Here is a 23,700-nt window from a genome sequence, read left to right as displayed (position 1 = left end):
ATAAAAAACTCTCGTCTTTGTTGCCTGAAAATGTTAAAAATCCCTTTCGACAGATAATCTTGGGAATTGAAATAGTAACTTGTATTGTTGGATTTACTGCTGCTTTGATGTAAATTGACGTAATTGAATTGATGTTAAAAGTTAATCTGGATCTTTAGATGGATTTACGGGTACTTTGACACATATTCTAGGGTTGATAACAAATTTTGATCTGTATTTCTTAGGTTACAGTAGGTATAGGACATTCTTGGAGTTCATACTCATGGATTACTATAGAGATTATCTCTGTATTCTTGGATATTCTTGTCTCTATTCTTGGGTTTATATAGTTATATCTTTAGATGGATTTACTGGTAGAAATAACTTGTACCTGGAGACAGGACTTTTGTCCTTGTTAATGTACCATCACGGCTAAATCAGAACATTGTATGGAAATAAGCATAGAAACGAGAGAACAATTGTAAATTTCCTTAAATTTCTCAGCTACAAGACCCAATAATTGTGAATTTCCTAGAGAGAAACTAAATTTTTTTCAAACAATCAGTCACTCTTATTAGCACGAACGATATCCTTAATAATAAAAAAATATACAGAGGACACATTAACACCTTCAATATGTCAGGCAAGAAATGATATCCATAATGCGCTTGAAGCAGAATAATATTGAAGTGAAGTGACTGTTAGCTGAGCTGGAAGTTCATAACCTGCAAAAATTAGTCATGCCTTAATCAGACAATTAAAATATTGGAACTACATAAATGAGAGAATAGCTACAAAAAAAAAAAAAATTGGTTTGCGGTATTTTGTAATAAATGTATGCCTTTCAACGAGTAGGATCCAGAATAGCAACTTTGGCTACTAGGCTCCAGCCAAGGCCCCACAACCTCGTTCCTCCAACATTAGTCGCAGCCTGCAAAACACAAGCATGTCAAGAATAATTTGGAACAAAAGATTTTTTATCATCTGTATATCTTGATACTCCGAAGTCCATATTGATTGAATACAATAACATAATGTGAACTTCTGCAGGCTTCTCCTTCTGGTAGCAATTGCTACATTATTGAATGGAGTAAGGGGTCTAGGAGCTGAAGGCCCTGGTCGTGGAGCAGGGGGTCAAGGATGGGGTCAAGGAGCTGATGGCCCTGGCCGTGGAGCAGGGGGTCGAGGGGGTCAAGGAGCTGAAGGGCAACCTCTTCCACCTCAAGAACACTGAAAAGAAACCAAGTAATTATAAATTACCAGATTAGATATGCTCTTTGAGATGACCATTAAAAGCTGTTGTCACAATACTGGAGCGTCAAGAAACCCAGAACCAAAAACTAATCAGAACCAAATTAGCAGAGAGAGAGGCAACAGAAGATGCCCTTGAGGTGGCGTCTGCATCTCTCATGTCATTACTTGGCAAAAATTGGGGAAGCAACACGTACTTTATGTCGGATTTTTTAAATATAATACTACTGTCCGATTAGTTGGCAAAAATTGAGCATCTGTATCCTATAAACTGTAACATCAACCTGAAAAATGCGCCTTTGTGTGCTATGATCTATAACCAGTGTATGTCAGTTCCAATAATATATATCATCAGTATCGGGAAAAGATCTACAACTAGCTAGTGGCTCGGTTAGACAAAGACAAACCTCTTTTTATGACAACCGGTGCGGTTGGATCATGTCGTTGTCCCTAAGAAAATTCGAAAGTTCAAGTCACAGAGACTTGATAGTTAACTCTACATTACTAACGTTGGGTTGTATCACAATGTGAACATAATTTTTTCAGCTAACTGGTATTTATTAATTTTTTTATTTTATCATATAACTTTTAAAAAAAAAGCCAGAGATGCAGCATATTCTCAATAGAGAACTATCATAAACACACAGTTCAAAACTCAGTTCAAACATAGATCCTTCCAAATACATAAAAAAACTCCCCTACTCAAAAATTAAGATTACATCTTCCCAGGGAAAAAGAGAGTCAGAAGCAAAATTTATTCTTTAAGACCGTCTCCAACCCAACACTATTTTTGACGCCAAACGCTATTTTGGTGTAAGATTTGGTATTTTGGTGCTCCAACCCAACACCATTTTGGTGTGTGAATAGTGTTACACCAAATTTGATATAACACTATTCATCTACACCATTACTATTCATCAATATTTTATTATATAACACTTTTAATTTAACATATTATAAATTTTGTAATTACTTATACTTTTTATGTACTAACTACTATCTTTATGATATTAATTTTATATTTTAATTTTAGTGTATAATTTTTATAAATTAATTTTCGTATATTTTATTTTTATATAAAATTATAAGTTATAATTGCATAAAAATATATAACAATCAAAAAAATAAAAAGTGCAAATCTAAAATATAATATATTGTTAATAAATAACACAATGTTCATTAAATAACATAAAAATAAATATTTAATACAGTAGCGACTGACATAGATTAAAATTGAAAATACATTAAATAACATAATGGGATGAGAAAATTATAACAATAATCTAGTACTCTGGTAGGTCACTTCAGATCCGCCAATATCATTAAAATATTGAGTGTATGGGGCAGGGATTGTTGCGGTTGTGGCTGTTGAAATTGTTGACTTCTTTTATCCATTATTATTTTGGCTATGATTTTACTTGTGAGTGTCATTTGCAAGAAAAAAATTGAATATAATATGTGAATGCTACAAAAAGTAAAAGCATGCATAGAATTTCCATATGAATGCTAGAAAATATCACCTCCCATCATGTAATGACTCAACTGGTCGTTTTGAGCTCTATCATCCTGTTCTTGGATTTGAGACTCTGTAGGTTCAGTTGGTGATTTATGACTTGTGGTTATGGTTGGTTCAGGTCCCAAGAGGTTTGGAAATGATTTGGAACACTTGGCTTCTAATTAGAAGCCTTAAGTTAAGAGAGCTGGCCAAATTTAACATTTTGAGTAAAGGGATCTCAAAATCATGATTTGAGAGTTCCTATAGGATTGTATGATGCTTTTGGACTTGTATGTATATTATGTTTAGCACCCAAGAGTTCGGGCGTGATTCGGCGCTATTGTGAGAAATTTGGAACTTTTTGTTTTTTTGAGATGGATTAAATTCCATGGATATCCTCTCTCTCTCTTCAAACACACTCTCTCTCATTCTGCTTCCTCTAACGGCTCCCTGCCACAACCGCTGACAAGCCAAGCTTCGGCATCGGCGACGACTACCACCACCAGGTAAGGTCTCTCTCTCCCCCTTCTTTTTGTTTCTTCCATCGCCAGCGGCATTGCCCAGAGCCGGTGACGGCTCCCCTTTCTCTTTCTCTCCTTCCTCTACTCTATCCCCCTTTCTTCTCCCTCCCCCTCCTTGTGTGTGCGTGCGCAGCGCCGGCGGAACTAGGGTTTCCAGCGGGTTTCAACCACGTGGCGGCATATGTACAGGCAAATTTCTGGCCAGAAGTTCCCGTTTTGGCACTCGCCTCTTCAAAATTGCCCTGACCCACATTGTTCCAGCCGGTTCCGACGAGATCCCCATCACCCCGGCTAACTTTTCGGTGACTTTTTTCCGACGAATGTCGTTCAAGAAGTGGCTCCTCTCCACTCTCTCTTGGAGCCGATTCTTGGGGCTCCTCTCCACTCTCTCAAGACCCCCAACTTTCTCCCATCTTCAAGGTAAGCAATTCCCATTGTCTTGGTGTGAATCTTATCATTTCTACACTAGAAGTAATTCAATCCACCATGAAATCCTTAGATTTTCAAGAAATTTCTTCAAGAACTCAAGGGAGACTTTTACAAGATTTCTTCCAAAAGGTAATCCTACACCCTTAGACTTACATGCATGGATTCATTATGGGATAGTGATTGAAAGCCATAAGTTCTCAATTTAAATTCATAACCATTGTAGAGATTGAAAGGTAATTATTTGATCGAATTTTGTTAGTTGGGTGTGGATGGTTGGACATGCATGTGACGTTGGAAGTTATACATTACTTGGGGATCATAGTGGGATAAATTTTTAGTAAATGGTGGTAGTTGGATGAACTAGTTCCATGGATAAAAAACGTAGAGATTTATGCATACTAGATGTTTGATAAAATGCCTAAGTGAGCTGAATGCTATGAACCCCTTCCTAATGATGGTCCAATTTGATCATGTTTCTATATATTGAACTAGGAGTTTCAGGACGTTGTAGTAATCTAAAGAAAGCTCAAGCGAGGTATGTTGGCTAAACTTCCTCCATAGAATCGTATTCCATGATCTCCCTGTGAACTCCAAGTACGGTTGCTCGAAGTACCAATTCTTATCATGTTAGATTATCTTGAAGACATGGTTTATCATATGCCGATATGCTCAAGTCTTGTTTCAATTTCTATCCCTATACACTCCTACAAAGATACTTCAAATGAGGTTGATTTAACGAATGTCTGATTCCAATTTATGTTTCAAATAAAATGGGTATAGATTCCTTGTAAATGTTTCCAATGTGTTATAAGCTCTTACGTTCTCACAGATAGAAGCTACGGTGTTCCTAAATGTCCTAAGTGTTCTTAATGTTCTATGGTCACACATGGCAAGTAAAATGAAGTGATAGTATGAACATGAAACGTGACCGCTTGCCAAATGAGGATTATAAAGCATTGTATGTTCCGATGGTTTCAATCATAGTAAGAATGCTTCTAAAACAATAAATGCAAACGACTTTGTTAAGTCCCCAAGAATCATGAACTTAGCTAATGACCTTAAGATGACAAGAGAGTACATAACAAGATGAAAGAGAGATGTCCTATGCTAAATGATTGGGTCCATGCGCCATTGAAATCTACTTATTGATTCACCATGCATGCGTTAATGTAACAAGCTATGGTTCTCCATGATGACCATGAACATGAAGTATTCCAATGATTCGGGAATTTACGACCTTAAATGAAATGTTAATCATGTCGCTTTGAGCTTATATATGCTCATGTGCATAATAATGTGTTATGAACACTATGGATGGTCAATAAAGAGCATAGGTGTACAGTATAGGTGAACCCTATGGACGAGCTACGAAACGCATAGGTGTACAATATAGGTGAACCCTATGGACGGTCTATAAAGCGCATAGGTGTACAGTATAGGCAAACCCTATGGAAGGTCTATGAAGCGCATAGGTGTACAGTATAGGCGAACCCAATGGACGGTTTATGAAGCGCATAGGTGTACAATAGAACTCTATAGATGGTCTATGAAGCGCATAGGTGTATGATATAGGTGAATCCTAAGGACGGTCTATGAAGCGCATAGGTGCACAGTATAGGTGAACCCTATCGACCGGTGAACCCTATAGACGGCCTATGAAGCACATAGGTGTACAATATAGGTGAACCATATGGACAGTCTATAAAACGCATAGGTGTACAGTATCGCTGAACCCTATGGACGGTCTATGAAACGCATATGTGTACAATATAGGTGAACCATATGGACAGTCTATGAAACGCATAGGTGTACAGTATAGTTGAACCATATGGACGGTCTATGAAACGCATAGGTGTACAGTATAGTTGAACCCTATGGACGGTCTGTGAAACGCATAGGTGTACAGTATAGTTGAACCCTATGGACGGTCTATGAAACGCATAGGTGTACAGTATAGGTGAGCCCTATGGACGGTCTGTGAAACGCATAGATGTACAGTATAGGTGAACCCTATGGACGGTCTGTGAAACGCATAGGTATATAGTATAGGTGAACCCTATGGACGGTCTGTGAAACGCATAGGTGCATAGTAAGAGAGGGCTATGGACGGTCTGGTGAGACGCATAGCCAGCACGAACAATAAGTGCCACTTTCATTGCCCTTGTTTGTACATATTACATTTACATTATATTTTGTATCCCACGCACAGTTCATATGGCTCACTTGATTCCAAAATAAGTTCAGAATTATGTAAGTATAAGACTTAGACAAGTGATTCTATGGGTCATTTCGTAGTTTCTTGATTACTTCATTTGCCTCTTATTTGAGTTACCGTATTTTCATACGTTGTTATGTCTGCCTTACATACGAGTACTATTCCACATATACTCATGTCCCTTTTACCGGGGGCGCTGCATCAGGTATACTTCTACTGGATGATACGGATCTTTGATAGGGATCTTCCTCACTACTCACCTTATGGTGAGCCCACTACAGTTCTAGTGGGTATTTGAGTCTAGTTCGTTTTATGTACTTAGGTATCTATTGTCATAGAAGCTCCATTTACACGGTGGGTCATGTACTTAAGTTTAGAGTTTTGTTATGCATTTATGCTCACAGTATTTACAGATATTTATAAAGCTATGTATCCATCATGAGAAGAATTTTAGGTCATTGAGCCAAATGTATAATGTATTAAATTTAAAAGTCAAGATCTAATTATGTTATGGTAAATAATGCATGAGTAATGAGGAGAGGTTGATGTAACGTAGGCCGGCTCGACTAGGTTAATTTAGTTGGCTCCCCAAGGTTGGAGCGTGAAAAGCTTGGTATCAGTAGGGAAGTTCTGGAGTGGCTTACGAGGTTGTTTAATGTCATTTATAGGCCGACAATAATGCCTGATGAGTGGAGATGATCCCAGTATACAAGAACAAGGGTATCAAACTACTATGCCACACTATGAAGGTCTGGGAGAGGGTGGTGGAGATGAGGATAAGGAAGGGGGTGTCTATCTCTGAGAACAAGTTCGAGTTCATGTCGGAGAGTTCGACGACAAAAGCTATTCATCTTGTTAGGAGATTGGTGGAACAATACAGGGAGTGGAAGCAGGACGTGCATATGGTGTTCACCAATTTGGAGAAAACATATGACAAAGTCCCTAGGGATGATCTATGGAGATGCTTGGAGGCTAGATGTGTACCTACCGCATACACTAGAGCGATTAAGGACATGTATGATGGAGCTAAGACCCGAGTAAGAAAGGTGGGAGGAGAATCGAGGCACTTCATAGTAGAGGTGAGGTTGCATCAGGGATCAGCGCTTAGCCCGTTTCTAATTGCCTTGGTGATGGATAAGTTGACACGACACATTCAAGGAGAGTTACCTTGGTGGATGTTATTATCACATGATATAGTACTGATTGACGAGATACGTGGCGGTGTTAACGCTAGAGTCTAAAGGTTTCAAGTTGAGCAGAACCAAAACAGAATACTTGGAGTGCAAGTTTAGTGACATGGCTCGGGAGGCTGATATTGAAGTTTAGTGAGGTCCGTAATCCAAGGAAATAGGGAGATTGACGAGAATGTCACACATTGTATTGGAACGGGGTGAATAAAGTAGAGGTTCGCATCCGGCGTTTTGTGCGACAAGAATGTGCCGCAAAGACTTAAAGGTAAGTTTTACAGAATAGTTATTAGACCGATCATGTTGTATGGGGCGGAGTATTGGCCAGTCAAGACCTCTCATGTTCAGAAGTTAAGATTTGCGGTGATGAGGATGATGAGATGGATGTGTGATCATATTAAGAGAGATAAGATTAGGAACGAAGATATTCAAGATAAGGTAGGAGTGGCCTGTATGGTGGATAAGATGCGGGAAGCTAGGATGAAATGGTTCATTGACGTGAAGAAAATAAGCGTAGATGCCCCTGTGAGAAGGTGTGAGAGGTTGGTAATGGTGGGTTCAAGGAAAGGGTGTGGTAGGCCGAAGAAATACTGGGAGAGATGATCAGACAGGACATGACACATCTTCAGCTTACCGACATGACCCTTGATAGGAGGGTGTGGAGATCGAAGATTAGGGTTATAGGTTAGTTGGTAGTCGAATTTATTTCCTTTTCACATATGTACTTCCTTCCCTAGTTGTAGTACTAGTGTTATCCTTGTGTTCCTTATTTTTAGATCGATACTTTTTTACTTGAGGTTCTCTTTGCTTCGTTTTATTTTTCTGGTTGTTACTATTTCGTTTGTTGTAGTTCTCTATCATGACTGTTGTGATTTTGTCTAATTGAGCCGATGATCTTTCGGAAACAGCCTCTCTACCTTCATAAAGTAGGGATAAGGACTACGTACATAATACCCTCCCAGACCCCATTTGTGGGAATATACTAAGTATGTTGTTTTTTTAGATGGTAACAGAAGTCTCTTAGCTAGTGTCTGGACATATATTTGGTTGAAACTTGAAAAGACAAGCTTTTGAATATGAGATAGAAAAATAGTTTTTGAAAGTTGAAATTGTGTTTGGACATACATTTTGCTTAAGGAGAATTTGAAGTTTTGCCAGTAGAAAACTTCGAAAACTGGTCTAAACCACTATTTGAAACTTGAAAAATTCATCTTCAAAAAATGGTCACTATTTTATAAGCAAACAATGTTTTCAATTTTTGTTTTTGAAAAAAAGTGCATAAAACTTATGGCCAAATGAGAGCTAATGTTCTTAAGTTTGATTTGCACCTTGGTTCTTTATTGTGATATTTCCGCATGTATTTTGAGCCTTTGGACAAGTTCATATAGGGTATTTGAACTTATTGAGATGGATTGGAGGGGACCCAAGGGGCCAGTGCGAGTTTCGGCGTGTTTGGAGCAAGTTTTGAGAGATTTGAAATGTTGAAATAAATTTTCTGGACTTGACCTTACTTCAACAAGAGAATTGATCATAATCCATAAGGAATTTGGGGATAATCCAAAAATGAAGGTTGTAGCTCTCTGAATCTAGTTTCCAGAAATTCAAACCGTTTGTCATTCTGACATTTGTACAAAAAGTTATGACTGTTTTAGTGAGCAAGGTCAATGTTGTCATCTCTGAAAATAGGCACCAAATATTTTTGCAATTGTATATATCACTTTATTTCATACTTGGACTTCATTTTACCATTTAGGGAGTTACGGAGCTCGGATTGAGGTGATTTTTTAAGCGATTTTCTCCTAAGATGGTGCGGTAAGTGATTCTCAATCAAATTTATGATTACAACATGAATCTATAATCGATTTTGCCTTAGAATCAAGGATTCAAAAGAGAAAAAGAGGATTTCTAACTTGAAAGTTAAGAAAGTGCATTTTGGGGTTTCGAACAACTTGGACTCAGATTTGGAAACTAATCATATGTTTGGACTAGTAAGGTTACGGGTCAACGGGATACGACTTATGTTTTATGATTTGACCGTGTGAGTCTGAGTTGACTTTTGAGATTTAGTTAAAGATCATTTATCATTTAGAATTGATTTATATATCTTTATTTGACTTCCTCGAATACTCTTTGGGCTAGATCGGGCTTGTTTGATGGATTTAGAGCTAGAAGAGGCGGATTTTAATGAATAGAGCAAGATCGGATAAGGTAAGTATCTTTTAACCTCGACTTGAGGGAATTTTTCCTAAAATGAACTTATATGATACATGCTACATGTTTAGGGGTGACATATATACGAGGTGATGAGCATATACGTGGATGCCGAGGTTGTACCATGGTTAGGGTAGATTTTAGACTATTTTGTGGCTTGTTTGGTGTATGTCTCACTTCATATGCTTTACTTGATTTACTTGTGTCATGATTCTTTGCCATCTTTATATGTTAGTATCATGTTATAGGCATCTCTCTTATGCTAATGTAACATGATAGGATATTTTACGTCATGACTTGTTGAATGACTATTTGAGCATCTTATTCATGCTAGAATAATGTTATCAGCATCGTTCACGTGCTAGTTTAATATTACAAATTCAATGTACTTATATTATATCCATACATTGTCTCCTTAGATGCACCGTTCACATCATTCATCTGAGACTGTTTGGGCGCGTGGTTTCACGTTCCTATATAGAGGTTCTATTTGGGCGTGTGGATTCGCGTTCATGTGTTGAGACATTTGTTGGGCGTGTGGATTCATATTCCTTATTGAGATACTTGTTCGGGCATACGGATTCCCAATATAGATGAGATCAGTTCTTTGTGTCTTCATCTATGCCAATAAAGCCGCCACAACTGTCTCTGATGGAACGAAAGGCATCAAGGGTCCAAGAATGGAGAGGGATACCAAAGGCCTTTACCCAACGATGCTCACTATTCTGACTTATCATCTCTGATCTCGACATCGGCGACCACCATTTCAGTGATAGCTTCCTACCATTCCAGAACCAATCCCCTGCTTTGATTCTAATTGCTTCTTGTTTCGATGGGAAATCAAACAAAAATTGGTTGTGATTAATCGTTGTTACCCGGAGACCTGCAATAACTTGCCATCTATTTATAAACCACTTTTATATTACCTCCGGCTTTGGGCTGAGATTGAAAGGATCATTGAAACACCCGATGAGGCTTTTGGCTAGGAATTTGGAATTATCATACTCTGTTGTAGGAGGGCTTTCAGAGTTTTTACCTACAAATCTACTTGCTGTAGCTTCTGGAATTTCAGGCCATTTGATAATTCTGGCAGCTTCAATATAAGGTTTTGCATGTGATTGGGCTAGCTAGAATCGTGGGTTGTGACCTTTCCCCAAGAAGCGAATAATCTTCACTGCAATATCTCCCTAACCAAGATTCCACTCTTACAAAACGGCCATGTATATTGAAATTCTAAAAGACTCTGCAAGTGTAGATCTGGATTTTCCTTCCCCTATCTTTGGCAACTATTCCCTGTAATTAGTGAAGCTTCTTTAAGAGCTTCACAGGCCCATCTTACATTCCTCTCGTCAACTTTAAGGCTGCAAGTGAATCTTCTCCCACGCTCAATTAATAAGAACCATCTGTCATAATCTTCACTAATGTTGACTAACTCAAAAGATTTATCACCTGAAATGAAGAAAACATTATCTCTCATGGCTGGAAATATTAAAAGTTAGAACGGATTTTTATAGCTTTATTTGACTTATACTCTTTGGGCTAGATCGGGCTCGTTTATGGATTTGGAGCTAGAAGAGACAAATTTTGAACAATAGAGCTAGCATGTAGGGTAAGTATCTTTCTTAACCTCGACTTGAGGGAAGTTTTCCCAAAATAAACTTATGTGCAACATGCTATGTGTTGGGGGGTGACGTATTTGGGAGGTGACGAGCGTATACACGGATGTCGAGGTCGTACCATATTTTGGGTAGATTTTAGACTACTTTGTGCCTTGTTTAGTTTATGTCTCACTTTATTTGCTTTACTTGACTTGTGTCATGACTCTATGCGCAACTTCATACGCTAGTATCATGTTATAGGCATCTCTCTTATGCTAGTGTAACATGATATGATATTATATGTCATGACTTGTTGTGTGACTACTTGAGCATCTTATTCATGCTAGAATAATGCTATAGGCATCGTTCACATGATAGTTTAACATTAAGAATTCAATGTAGTATTACATGGTAGAATTGCGTATTCATAGATGGTCTCCCAGTGTTTTGGATAGCGAGAGAGAAGCAACAAAAAGCATCGAGGACCCGCTTCACTGAGGCGAGAAGCGAAGCGCTCACTTTTTTGAAGTGAAATACCAATTAATACAAAAAATTAAAATATTAAATTTACATATATAAATAACTAAAAACTCAAATAACCATCAGATGATGCCATTGAATATACTGTGTATAAAGAGAAATTAATTGTAATTAAAGAGAAAAAATAAGAATTAAATGTAATTGTAATTGAAATTATAGAATATGGAGTGGTTGATAAGATACATGGTGTGAAGAAGAAAGAAGAGGAAAAAGACGAGAAAAAGAAGTTCTACTAGAAAAAGTCACCAGAACACAGAGAAATCAGTACTTGAGTATCAGTACTTACGCCATAAAAAGAAAAAGAAAAGAAATAATAAAGAAAAGAAGAAAGAAAAGAAGCAAGAAGAGAGGACTTACTGCCTGGAAAATTCACCGGAAAACAGAGAAATAGGTACTTGAAAATCAGTACTTACACCGGAAAAAGAAAAAGAAAAGAAAGAAGATGAAAGAAGGAGAAATACATACCTGAAATCGAAGATGATCAGCGGCGACAACTAAATTCTGAAGAGTGTCTAAACTATGAAGTGAAGAAAACCCTAACGTTTTTTAAGTCCCTTAGTTTTTTTAAAAAGAAAAAAGAAAAATCGGTGCTTACTCGCCTCGTCGGTGCTTTTTGAAAAACGCGACGTAGCAACCTTAAAAAGTGCATGAGCCTCACTTCGCTTCTTGCTAGCGAGAAGCGAGCTCTATTTGCAACACTGTTGTCTCTTTATATGCACCACGTTAGCATATAGATCTAGTTTTCATCATTCATTTGAGACTGTTTAGGCGTGTGGATTCACGTTCCTGTGTTGAGGTTCTGTTTGGGCATGGGGATTCACGTTCATGTGTTGAGACATTTATTGAGCATGTGAATTCACATTCATGTGTTGAGACATTTGTTGGGTGTGTGAATTCACATTCACGTGTTTAGACATTTGTTGAGCGTACGAATTTACGTACCGAATGCGTGTGGATATGGATCTGTCCCTCTAAGGTCACTGAACACCGAAATCTCCCCAGCAATGTGCGCACAATGGACACATGGATTTGTGTCGGTTTTAGTACCAAGTTTGAGTCTTTATCATGCATAAACATTCTACACTCATGTAGAAACATTCAGACATATCATCTACATATGCGGACCCATGCATTCTACACATGTATGAGACTTGATAGCAGGCTGTTGACACTTGAAGGGTGTCAGATTGATATAACGTTTGAGTCTTTACTAGTTATTGCATATCTCATTTATATGCGAATTTGGTGCGCACTTTGTATAAGCTTATAACCTTTTTACGGAAAAACATGCTTATTATACTCCTCTTTGGTGATTTCTCCGTTATTGTATATGCATGTCAACTACACATGTTATATAAAGCGAGTATATTTTGACTGAACCTCTCTTGGAGCCGATTCTTGGGGCTCCTCTCCACTCTCTCAAGACCCCCAACCTTCTCCCATCTTCAAGGTAAGCAATCCCCATTGTCTTGGTGTGAATCTTATCATTTCTACACTAGAAGTAATTCAATCCACCATGAAATCCTTAGATTTTCAAGAAATTTCTTCAAGAACTCAAGGGAGACTTTTGCAAGATTTCTTCCAAAAGGTAATCCTACACCCTTAGACTTACATGCATGGATTCATTATGGGATAGTGATTGAAAGCCATAAGTTCCCAATTTAAATTCATAACCATTATAGAGATTGAAAGGTAATTATTTGATCGAATTTTGTTAGTTGGGTGTGGATGGTTGGACATGCATGTGACGTTGGAAGTTATACATTACTTGGGGATCATAGTGGGATAAATTTTTAGTAAATAGTGGTAGTTGGATGAACTAGTTCCATGGATAAGAAACGTAGAGATTTGTGCATACTAGATGTTTGATAAAATGCCTAAGTGAGCTGAATGCTATGAACCCCTTCCTAATGATGGTCCAATTTGATCATATTTCTATATATTGAACTAGGAGTTTCAGGACGTTGTAGTAATCTAAAGAAAGCTCAAGCGAGGTATGTTGGCTAAACTTCCTCCATAGAATCGTATTCCATGATCTCCCTGTGAACTCCAAGTACGGTTGCTCGAAGTACCAATTCTTATCATGTTAGATTATCTTGAAGACATGGTTTATCATATGCCGATATGCTCAAGTCTTGTTTCAATTTCTATCCCTATACACTCCTACAAAGATACTTCAAATGAGGTTGATTTAACGAATGTCTGATTCCAATTTATGTTTCAAATAAAATGGGTATAGATTCCTTGTAAATGTTTCCAATGTGTTATAAGCTCTTACGTTCTCACAGATAGAAGCTACGATGTTCCTAAATGTCCTAAGTGTTCTTAATGTTCTATGGTCACACATGGAAAGTAAAATGAAGTGATAGTATGAACATGAAACGTGACCGCTTGCCAAATGAGGATTATAAAGCATTGTATGTTCCGATGGTTTCAATCATAGTAAGAATGCTTCTAAAACAATAAATGCAAACGACTTTGTTAAGTCCCCAAGAATCATGAACTTAGCTAATGACCTTAAGATGACAAGAGAGTACATAACAAGATGAAAGAGAGATGTCCTATGCTAAATGATTGGGTCCATGCGCCATTGAAATCTACTTATTGATTCACCATGCATGCGTTAATGTAACAAGCTATGGTTCTCCATGATGACCATGAACATGAAGTATTCCAATGATTCGGGAACTTACGACCTTAAATGAAATGTTAATCATGTCGCTTTGAGCTTATATATGCTCATGTGCATAATAATGTGTTATGAACCCTATGGATGGTCAATGAAGAGCATAGGTGTACAGTATAGGTGAACCCTATAGACGAGCTACGAAACGCATAAGTGTACAATATAGGTGAACCCTATGGACGGTCTATAAAGCGCATAGGTATACAGTATAGGCAAACCCTATGGAAGGTCTATGAAGCGCATATGTGTACAGTATAGGCGAACCCAATGGACGGTTTATGAAGCGCATAGGTGTACAATATAGGTGAACCCTATAGATGGTCTATGAAGCGCATAGGTGTATGATATAGGTGAATCCTAAGGACGGTCTATGAAGCGCATAGGTGCACAGTATAGGTGAACCCTATCGACCGGTGAACCCTATAGACGGCCTATGAAGCGCATAGGTGTACAATATAGGTGAACCATATGGACAGTCTATGAAACGCATAGGTGTACAGTATCGCTGAACCCTATGGACGGTCTATGAAACGCATATGTGTACAATATAAGTGAACCATATGGACAATCTATGAAACGCATAGGTGTACAGTATAGTTGAACCCTATGGACGGTCTGTGAAACGCATAGGTGTACAGTATAGTTGAACCCTATGGACGGTCTATGAAACGCATAGGTGTACAGTATAGGTGAGCCCTATGGACGGTCTGTGAAACGCATAGATGTACAGTATAGGTGAACCCTATGGACGGTCTGTGAAACGCATAGGTATATAGTATAGGTGAATCCTATGGACGGTCTGTGAAACGCATAGGTGCATAGTAAGAGAGGGCTATGGACGGTCTGGTGAGACGCATAGCCAGCACGAACAATAAGTGCCACTTTCATTGCCCTTGTTTGTACATATTACATTTACATTATATTTTGTATCCCACGCACAGTTCATATGGCTCACTTGATTCGAAAATAAGTTCAGAATTATGTAAGTATAAGACTTAGACAAGTGATTCTATGGGTTATTTCGTAGTTTCTTGATTACTTCATTTGCCTCTTATTTGAGTTACCGTATTTTCATACGTTGTTATGTCTGCCTTACATACGAGTACTATTCCACATATACTCATGTCCCTTTTACCGGGGGCGCTGCATCAGGTATACTTCTACTGGATGATGCGGATCTTTGATAGGGATCTTCCTCACTACTCACCTTATGGTGAGCCCACTACAGTTCTAGTGGGTATTTGAGTCTAGTTCGTTTTATGTACTTAGGTATCTATTGTCATAGAAGCTCCATTTACACTGTGGGTCATGTACTTAAGTTTAGAGTTTTGTTATGTATTTATGCTCACAGTATTTACAGATATTTATAAAGCTATGTTTCCATCATGAGAAGAATTTTAGGTCATTGAGCCAAATGTATAATGTATTGAATTTAAAAGTCAAGATCTAATTATGTTATGGTAAATAATGCCTGAGTAATGAGGAGAGGTTGATGTAACGTAGGCCGGCTCGACTAGGTTAATTTAGTTAGCTCCCCAAGGTTGGAGCGTGACAAGCTTAGTATCAGTAGGGAAGTTCTGGAGTGGCTTACGAGGTTGTTTAATGTCATTTATAGGCCGACAATAATGCCTGATGAGTGGATATGATCCCAGTATACAAGAACAAGGGTATCAAACTACTATGCCACTCTATGAAGGTCTGGGAGAGGGTGGTGGAGATGAGGATAAGGAAGGGGGTGTCTATCTCTGAGAACAAGTTCGAGTTCATGTCGGAGGGTTCGACGACAAAAGCTATTCATCTTGTTAGGAGATTGGTGGAACAATACAGGGAGAGGAAGAAGGACTTGCATATGGTGTTCACCAATTTGGAGAAAACATATGACAAAGTCCCTAGGGATGATCTATGGAGATGCTTGGAGGCTAGATGTGTACCTGCCGCATACACTAGAGCGATTAAGGACATGTATGATGGAGCTAAGACCCGAGTGAGAAAGGTGGGAGGAGAATCGAGGCACTTCATAGTAGAGGTGAGGTTGCATCAGGGATCAGCGCTTAGCCCGTTTCTAATTGCCTTGGTGATGGATAAGTTGACACGACACATTCAAGGAGAGTTACCTTGGTGGATGTTATTATCACATGATATAGTACTGATTGACGAGATACGTGGCGGTGTTAACGCTAGAGTCTAAAGGTTTCAAGTTGAGCAGAACCAAAACAGAATACTTGGAGTGCAAGTTTAGTGACATGGCTCGGGAGGCTGATATTGAAGTTTAGTGAGGTCCGTAATCCAACGAAATAGGGAGATTGACAAGAATGTCACACATTGTATTGGAACGGGGTGAATGAAGTAGAGGTTCGTATCCGGCATTTTGTGCGACAAGAATGTGCCGCAAAGACTTAAAGGTAAGTTTTACAGAATAGTTATTAGACCAATCATGTTGTATGGGGCAGAGTATTGGCCAGTCAAGACCTCTCATGTTCAGAAGTTAAGATTTGCGGTGATGAGGATGACGAGATGGATGTGTGATCATATTAAGAGAGATAAGATTAGAAACGAAGATATTCAAGATAAGGTAGGAGTGGCCTGTATGGTGGATAAGATACGGGAAGCTAGGATGAAATGGTTCATTGACGTGAAGAAAATAAGCGTAGATGCCCCCGTGAGAAGGTGTGAGAGGTTGGTAATGGCGGGTTCAAGGAAAGGGTGTGGTAGGCCGAAGAAATACTGGGAGAGATGATCAGACAGGACATGACACATCTTCAGCTTACCGACATGACCCTGGATAGGAGGGTGTGGAGATCGAAGATTAGGGTTATAGGTTAGTTAGTAGTCGAATTTATTTCCTTTTCACACATGTACTTCCTTCCCTAGTTGTAGTACTAGTGTTATCCTTGTGTTCCTTATTTTTAGATCGATACTTTTTTACTTGAGGTTCTCTTTGCTTCGTTTTAATTTTTTGGTTGTTACTATTTTATTTGTTGTAGTTCTCTATCATAACTGTTGTGATTTTGTCTAATTGAGCCGATGATCTTTCGGAAATAGCCTCTCTACCTTCATAAAGTAGGGATAAGGACTACGTACATAATACCCTCCCCAGACCCTATTTGTGGGATATACTATATGTTGTTTTTTTAGATGGTAACAGAAGTCTCTTAGCTAGTGTCTGGACATATATTTGGTTGAAACTTGAAAAGACAAGCTTTTGAAGATGAGATAGAAAAATTATTTTTGAAAGTTGAAATTGTGTTTGGACATACATTTTGCTTAAGGAGAATTTGAAGTTTTGCTAGTAGAAAACTTCGAAAACTATTCTAAATCACTATTTGAAACTTGAAAAATTCATCTTCAAAAAATGGTCACTATTTTATAAGCAAACAATGTTTTCAATTTTTGTTTTTGTAAAAAAGTGCATAAAACTTATGGCCAAATGAGAGCTAATGTTCTTAAGTTTGATTTGCACCTTGGTTCTTTATTGTGATATTTCCGCATGTATTTTGAGCCTTTGGACAAGTTCATATAGGGTATTTGAACTTATTGAGATGGATTGGAGGGGACCCAAGGGGCCAGTGCGAGTTTCGGCGTGTTTGGAGCAAGTTTTGAGAGATTTGAAATGTTGAAATATATTTTTCTGGACTTGACCTTACTTCAACAAGAGAATTGATCGCAATCTATAAGGAATTTGGGGATGATCCAAAAATGAAGATTGTAGCTCTTTGAATCTAGTTTTCAGAAATTTAAACCGTTTATCATTCCGACATTTGTACAAAAAGTTATGACTGTTTTAGTGAGCAAGGTCAATGTTGTCATCTCTGAAAGTAGGCACCAAATATTTTTGCAATTGTATATATCACTTTATTTCATACTTGGACTTCATTTTATCATTTAGGGAGTTACGAAGCTCGGATTGAGGTGATATTTTAAGCGATTTTCTCCTAAGATGGTGCGGTAAGTGATTCTCAATCAAATTTATGATTACAACATGAATCTATAATCGATTTTGCCTTAGAATCAAGGATTCAAAAGAGGAAAAGAAGATTTCTGACTTGAAAGTTAAGAAAGTGCATTTTGGGGTTTCGAACAACTTGGACTCAGATTTGGAAACTAATCATATGTTTGGACTTGTAAGATTACGGGTCAACGGGATACGACTTATGTTTTATGATTTGACCGTGTGAGTCTGAGTTGACTTTTGAGATTTAGTTAAAGATCATTTATCATTTAGAATTGATTTATATATCTTTATTTGACTTCCTCGAATACTCTTTGGGCTAGATCGGGCTTGTTTGATGGATTTAGAGCTAGAAGAGGAGGATTTTAAAGAATAGAGCAAGATCGGATAAGGTAAGTATCTTTTAACCTCGACTTGAGGGAATTTTTCCTAAAATGAACTTATATGATACATGCTACATGTTTAGGGGTGACATATATACGAGGTGACGACGAGCGTATACGTGGATGCCGAGGTTGTACCATGGTTAGGGTAGATTTTAGACTATTTTGTGGCTTGTTTGGTGTATGTCTCACTTCATATGCTTTACTTGATTTACTTGTGTCATGATTCTTTGCCATCTTTATATGTTAGTATCATGTTATAGGCATCTCCTTATTCTAGTGTAACATGATAGGATATTTTACGTCATGACTTGTTGAATGACTATTTGAGCATCTTATTCATGCTAGAATAATGTTATCAGCATCGTTCACGTGCTAGTTTAATATTACAAATTCAATGTACTTATATTATATCCATACATTGTCTCCTTAGATGCACCGTTCACATAATTCATCTGAGACTGTTTGGGCGCGTGGTTTCACGTTCCTATATAGAGGTTCTATTTGGGCGTGTGGATTCACGTTCATGTGTTGAGACATTTGTTGGGCGTGTGGATTCAAATTCCTTATTGAGATACTTGTTCGGGCATACGGATTCCCAATATAGATGAGATCAGTTCTTTGTGTCTTCATCTATGCCAATAAAGCCGCCACAACTGTCTCTGATGGAACGAAAGGCATCAAGGGTCCAAGAATGGAGAGGGATACCTAAGGCCTTTACCCAACGATGCTCACTATTCTGACTTATCATCTCTGATCTCGACATCGGCGACCACCATTTCAGTGATAGCTTCCTACCACTCCAGAACCAATCCCCTGCTTTGATTCTAATTGCTTCTTGTTTCGATGAGAAATCAAACAAAAATTGGTTGTGGTTAATCGTTGTTACCCGGAGACCTGCAATAACTTGCCATCTATTTATAAACCACTTTTATATTACCTCGGACTTTGGGCTGAGATTGAAAGGATCATTGAAACACCCGATGAGGCTTTTGGCTAGGAATTTGGAATTATCATACTCTGCTGTAGGAGGGCTTTCAGAGTTTTTACCTACAAATCTACTTGCTGTAGCTTCTGGAATTTCAGGCCATTTGATAATTCTAGCAGCTTCAATATAAGGTTTTGCATGTGATTGGGCTAGCTAGAATCATGAGTTGTGACCTTTACCCAAGAAGCGAATAATCTTCACTGCAATATCTCCCTAACCAAGATTCCACTCTTACAAAACGGCCATGTATATTGAAATTCTAAAAGACTCTGCAAGTGTAGATCTGGATTTTCCTTCCCCTATCTTTGGCAACTATTCCCTGTAATTAGTGAGGCTTCTTTAAGAGCTTCACAGACCCATCTTACATTCCTCTCGTCAACTTTAAGGCTGCAAGTGAATCTTCTCCCACGCTCAATTAATAAGAACCATCTGTCATAATCTTCACTAATGTCGACTAACTCAAAAGATTTATCACCTGAAATGAAGAAAACATTATCTCCCATGGCTGGAAATATTAAAAGTTAGAACGGATTTTTATAGCTTTATTTGACTTATATTCTTTGGGCTAGATCGGGCTCGTTTATGGATTTGGAGCTAGAAGAGACAAATTTTGAAGAATAGAGCTAGCCTGTAGGGTAAGTATCTTTCTTAACCTCGACTTGAGGGAAGTTTTCCCAAAATAAACTTATGTGCAACATGCTACGTGTTGGGGGGTGACGTATTTGGGAGGTGACGAGCGTATACACGGATGTCGAGGTCGTACCATGTTTTGGGTAGATTTTAGACTACTTTGTGCCTTGTTTAGTTTATGTCTCACTTTATTTGCTTTACTTGACTTGTGTCATGACTCTATGCGCAACTTCATACGCTAGTATCATGTTATAGGCATCTCTCTTATGCTAGTGTAACATGATATGATATTATATGTCATGACTTGTTGTGTGACTACTTGAGCATCTTATTCATGCTAGAATAATGTTATAGGAATCGTTCACATGATAGTTTAACATTATGAATTCAATGTAGTATTACATGGTAGAATTGCATATTCATAGATGGTCTCCCAGTGTTTTGGATAGCGAGAGAGATGCAACAAAAAGTATCGAGGACCCGCTTCACTGAGGCGAGAAGCGAAGCACTCACTTTTTTGAAGTGAAACACCAATTAATACAAAAAATTAAAATATTAAATTTGCATATATAAATAACTAAAAACTCAAATAACCATCAGATGATGCCATTGAATATACTGTGTATAAAGAGAAATTAATTATAATTAAAGAGAAAAAATAAGAATTAAATGTAATTATAATTAAAATTATAGAATATGGAGTGGTTGATAAGATACATGGTGTGAAGAAGAAAGAAGAGGAGAAAGACGAGAAAAAGAAGTTCTACTAGAAAAAGTCACTAGAACACAGAGAAATCAGTACTTGAGTATCAATACTTACGCCATAAAAAGAAAAAGAAAAGAAATAATAAAGAAAAGAAGAAAGAAAAGAAGCAAGAAGAGAGGACTTACTGCCTGGAAAATTCACCGGAAAACAGAGAAATCGGTGCTTGAAAATTTGTACTTACACCGAAAAAAGAAAAGAAAATAAAGAAGATGAAAGAAGAAGAAATACGTACCTGCAATCGAAGATGAGCAGCGATGACAACTGAATTCTGAAGAGTGTCTAAACTATGAAGTGAAGAAAACCCTAACGTTTTTTAAGTCCCTTAATTTTTTTTAAAAAGAAAAAAGAAAAATCGGCGCTTACTCGCCTCGTCGGTGCTTTTTGAAAAACGCGACGTAGCAACCTTAAAAAGTGCATGAGCCTCACTTCGCTTCTTGCTAGCGAGAAGCGAGCTCTATTTACAACACTGTTGTCTCCTTATATGCACCACGTTAGCATATAGATCTAGTTCTCATCATTCATCTGAGACTGTTTGGGCGTGTGGATTCACGTTCCTGTGTTGAGGTTCTGTTTGGGCATGGGGATTCACGTTCATGTGTTGAGACATTTGTTGGGCATGTGAATTCACATTCATGTGTTGAGACATTTGTTGGGTGTGTGAATTCACATTCATGTGTTTAGACATTTGTTGAGCGTACGAATTTACGTACCGAATGCGTGTGGATATGGATCTGTCCCTCTAGAGTCACTGAACACCGAAATCTCCCCGGCAATGTGCGCACAATGGACACATGGATTTGTGTCAGTTTTAGTACCAAGTTTGAGTCTTTATCATGCATAAACATTCTACACTCATGTAAAAACATTCAGACATATCATCTACATATGCGGATCCATGCATTCTACACATGTATGAGACTTGATAGCAGGCTGTTGACACTTGAAGGGTGTCAGATTGATATAACGTTTGAGTCTTTACTAGTTATTGCATATCTCATTTATATGCGAATTTGGTGCGCACTTTGTATAAGCTTATAACCTTGTTACGGAAAAACATGCTTATTATACTCCTCTTTGGCTACGCACCGTTATTGTATATGCATGTCAACTACACATGTTATATAAAGCGAGTATATTTTGACTGAACTTCTCTTGGAGCCGATTCTTAGGGCTCCTCTCCACTCTCTCAAGACCCCCAACCTTCTCCCATTTTCAAGGTAAGCAATCCCCATTGTCTTGGTGTGAATCTTATCATTTCTACACTAGAAGTAATTCAATCCTCCATAAAATCCTTAGATTTTCAAGAAATTTCTTCAAGAACTCAAGGGAGACTTTTACAAGATTTCTTCCAAAAGGTAATCCTACACCCTTAGACTTACATGCATGGATTCATTATGGGATAGTGATTGAAAGCCATAAGTTCCCAATTTAAATTCATAACCATTATAGAGATTGAAAGGTAATTATTTGATCGAATTTTGTTAGTTGGGTGTGGATAGTTGGACATGCATGTGACTTTGAATCTAGTTTCCAGAAATTCAAACCGTTTGTCATTCCAACATTTGTACAAAAAGTTATGACTGTTTTAGTGAGCAAGGTCAATGTTGTCATCTCTGAAAATAGGCACCAAATATTTTTGCAATTGTATATATCACTTTATTTCATACTTGGACTTCATTTTATCATTTAGGGAGTTACGGAGCTCGGATTGAGGTGATTTTTTAAGCGATTTTCTCCTAAGATGGTGCGGTAAGTGATTCTCAATCAAATTTATGATTACAACATGAATCTATAATCGATTTTGCCTTAGAATCAAGGATTCAAAAGAGGAAAAGAGGATTTCTGACTTGAAAGTTAAGAAAGTGCATTTTGGGGTTTCGAACAACTTGGACTCAGATTTGGAAACTAATCATATGTTTGGACTTGTAAGATTACGGGTGAACGGGATACGACTTATGTTTTATGATTTGACCGTGTGAGTCTGAGTTGACTTTTGAGATTTAGTTAAAGATCATTTATCATTTAGAATTGATTTATATATCTTTATTTGACTTCCTCGAATACTCTTTGGGCTAGATCGGGCTTGTTTGATGGATTTAGAGCTAGAAGAGGAGGATTTTAAAGAATAGAGCAAGATCGGATAAGGTAAGTATCTTTTAACCTCGACTTGAGGGAATTTTTCCTAAAATGAACTTATATGATACATGCTACATGTTTAGGGGTGACATATATACGAGGTGACGACGAGCGTATACGTGGATGCCGAGGTTGTACCATGGTTAGGGTAGATTTTAGACTATTTTGTGGCTTGTTTGGTGTATGTCTCACTTCATATGCTTTACTTGATTTACTTGTGTCATGATTCTTTGCCATCTTTATATGTTAGTATCATGTTATAGGCATCTCCTTATACTAGTGTAACATGATAGGATATTTTACCTCATGACTTGTTGAATGACTATATGAGCATCTTATTCATGCTAGAATAATGTTATCAGCATCGTTCACGTGCTAGTTTAATATTACAAATTCAATGTACTTATATTATATCCATACATTGTCTCCTTAGATGCACCGTTCACATAATTCATCTGAGACTGTTTGGGCGCGCGGTTTCACGTTCCTATATAGAGGTTCTATTTGGGCGTGTGGATTCACGTTCATGTGTTGAGACATTTGTTGGGCGTGTGGATTCAAATTCCTTATTGAGATACTTGTTTGGGCATACGGATTCCCAATATAGATGAGATCAGTTCTTTGTGTCTTCATCTATGCCAATAAAGCCGCCACAACTGTCTCTGATGGAACGAAAGGCATCAAGGGTCCAAGAATGGAGAGGGATACCTAAGGCCTTTACCCAACGATGCTCACT

General features: G+C 37.9%; 1 protein-coding gene and 1 long non-coding RNA gene across 3 annotated transcripts in view; one reads left to right on the top strand and one right to left on the bottom strand.

The window, feature by feature from the left end:
- LOC138900905 (uncharacterized) overlaps positions 1-23,700 on the top strand; it is a 30,259-nt gene that overhangs the window by 300 nt on the left and 6,259 nt on the right. The window contains exon 2 of one of the 2 annotated variants that reach the window (XM_070188570.1): positions 1,030-1,425. The exons of the other annotated variant lie outside the window; for it this stretch is intronic. Within the exon in view, the coding sequence (XP_070044671.1) occupies positions 1,030-1,213 (184 nt within the window). The 3' untranslated portion in view covers positions 1,214-1,425. Of the gene's footprint in view, positions 1-1,029; positions 1,426-23,700 lie in introns of those variants that run through there. 2 annotated transcript variants of the gene reach the window in all.
- The window catches only part of LOC138900907 (uncharacterized), a 31,338-nt gene continuing 8,073 nt past the window's right edge, over positions 436-23,700 (bottom strand). The window contains exons 3-4 of the long non-coding RNA XR_011412250.1: positions 821-910; positions 436-704 (exon numbers count right to left, since the gene is read on the bottom strand). This is a non-coding gene — a long non-coding RNA (uncharacterized lncRNA). The remainder of the gene's footprint in view (positions 705-820; positions 911-23,700) is intronic.

The sequence above is a fragment of the Nicotiana tomentosiformis genome, chromosome 11 (genome assembly GCF_000390325.3).
Source record: "Nicotiana tomentosiformis chromosome 11, ASM39032v3, whole genome shotgun sequence".
In the NCBI taxonomy this organism is placed as follows: Eukaryota; Viridiplantae; Streptophyta; class Magnoliopsida; order Solanales; family Solanaceae; genus Nicotiana; species Nicotiana tomentosiformis.
Note: the sequence above shows the minus strand (reverse complement) of the source record. Positions and strands in the feature narration are given on the sequence as shown.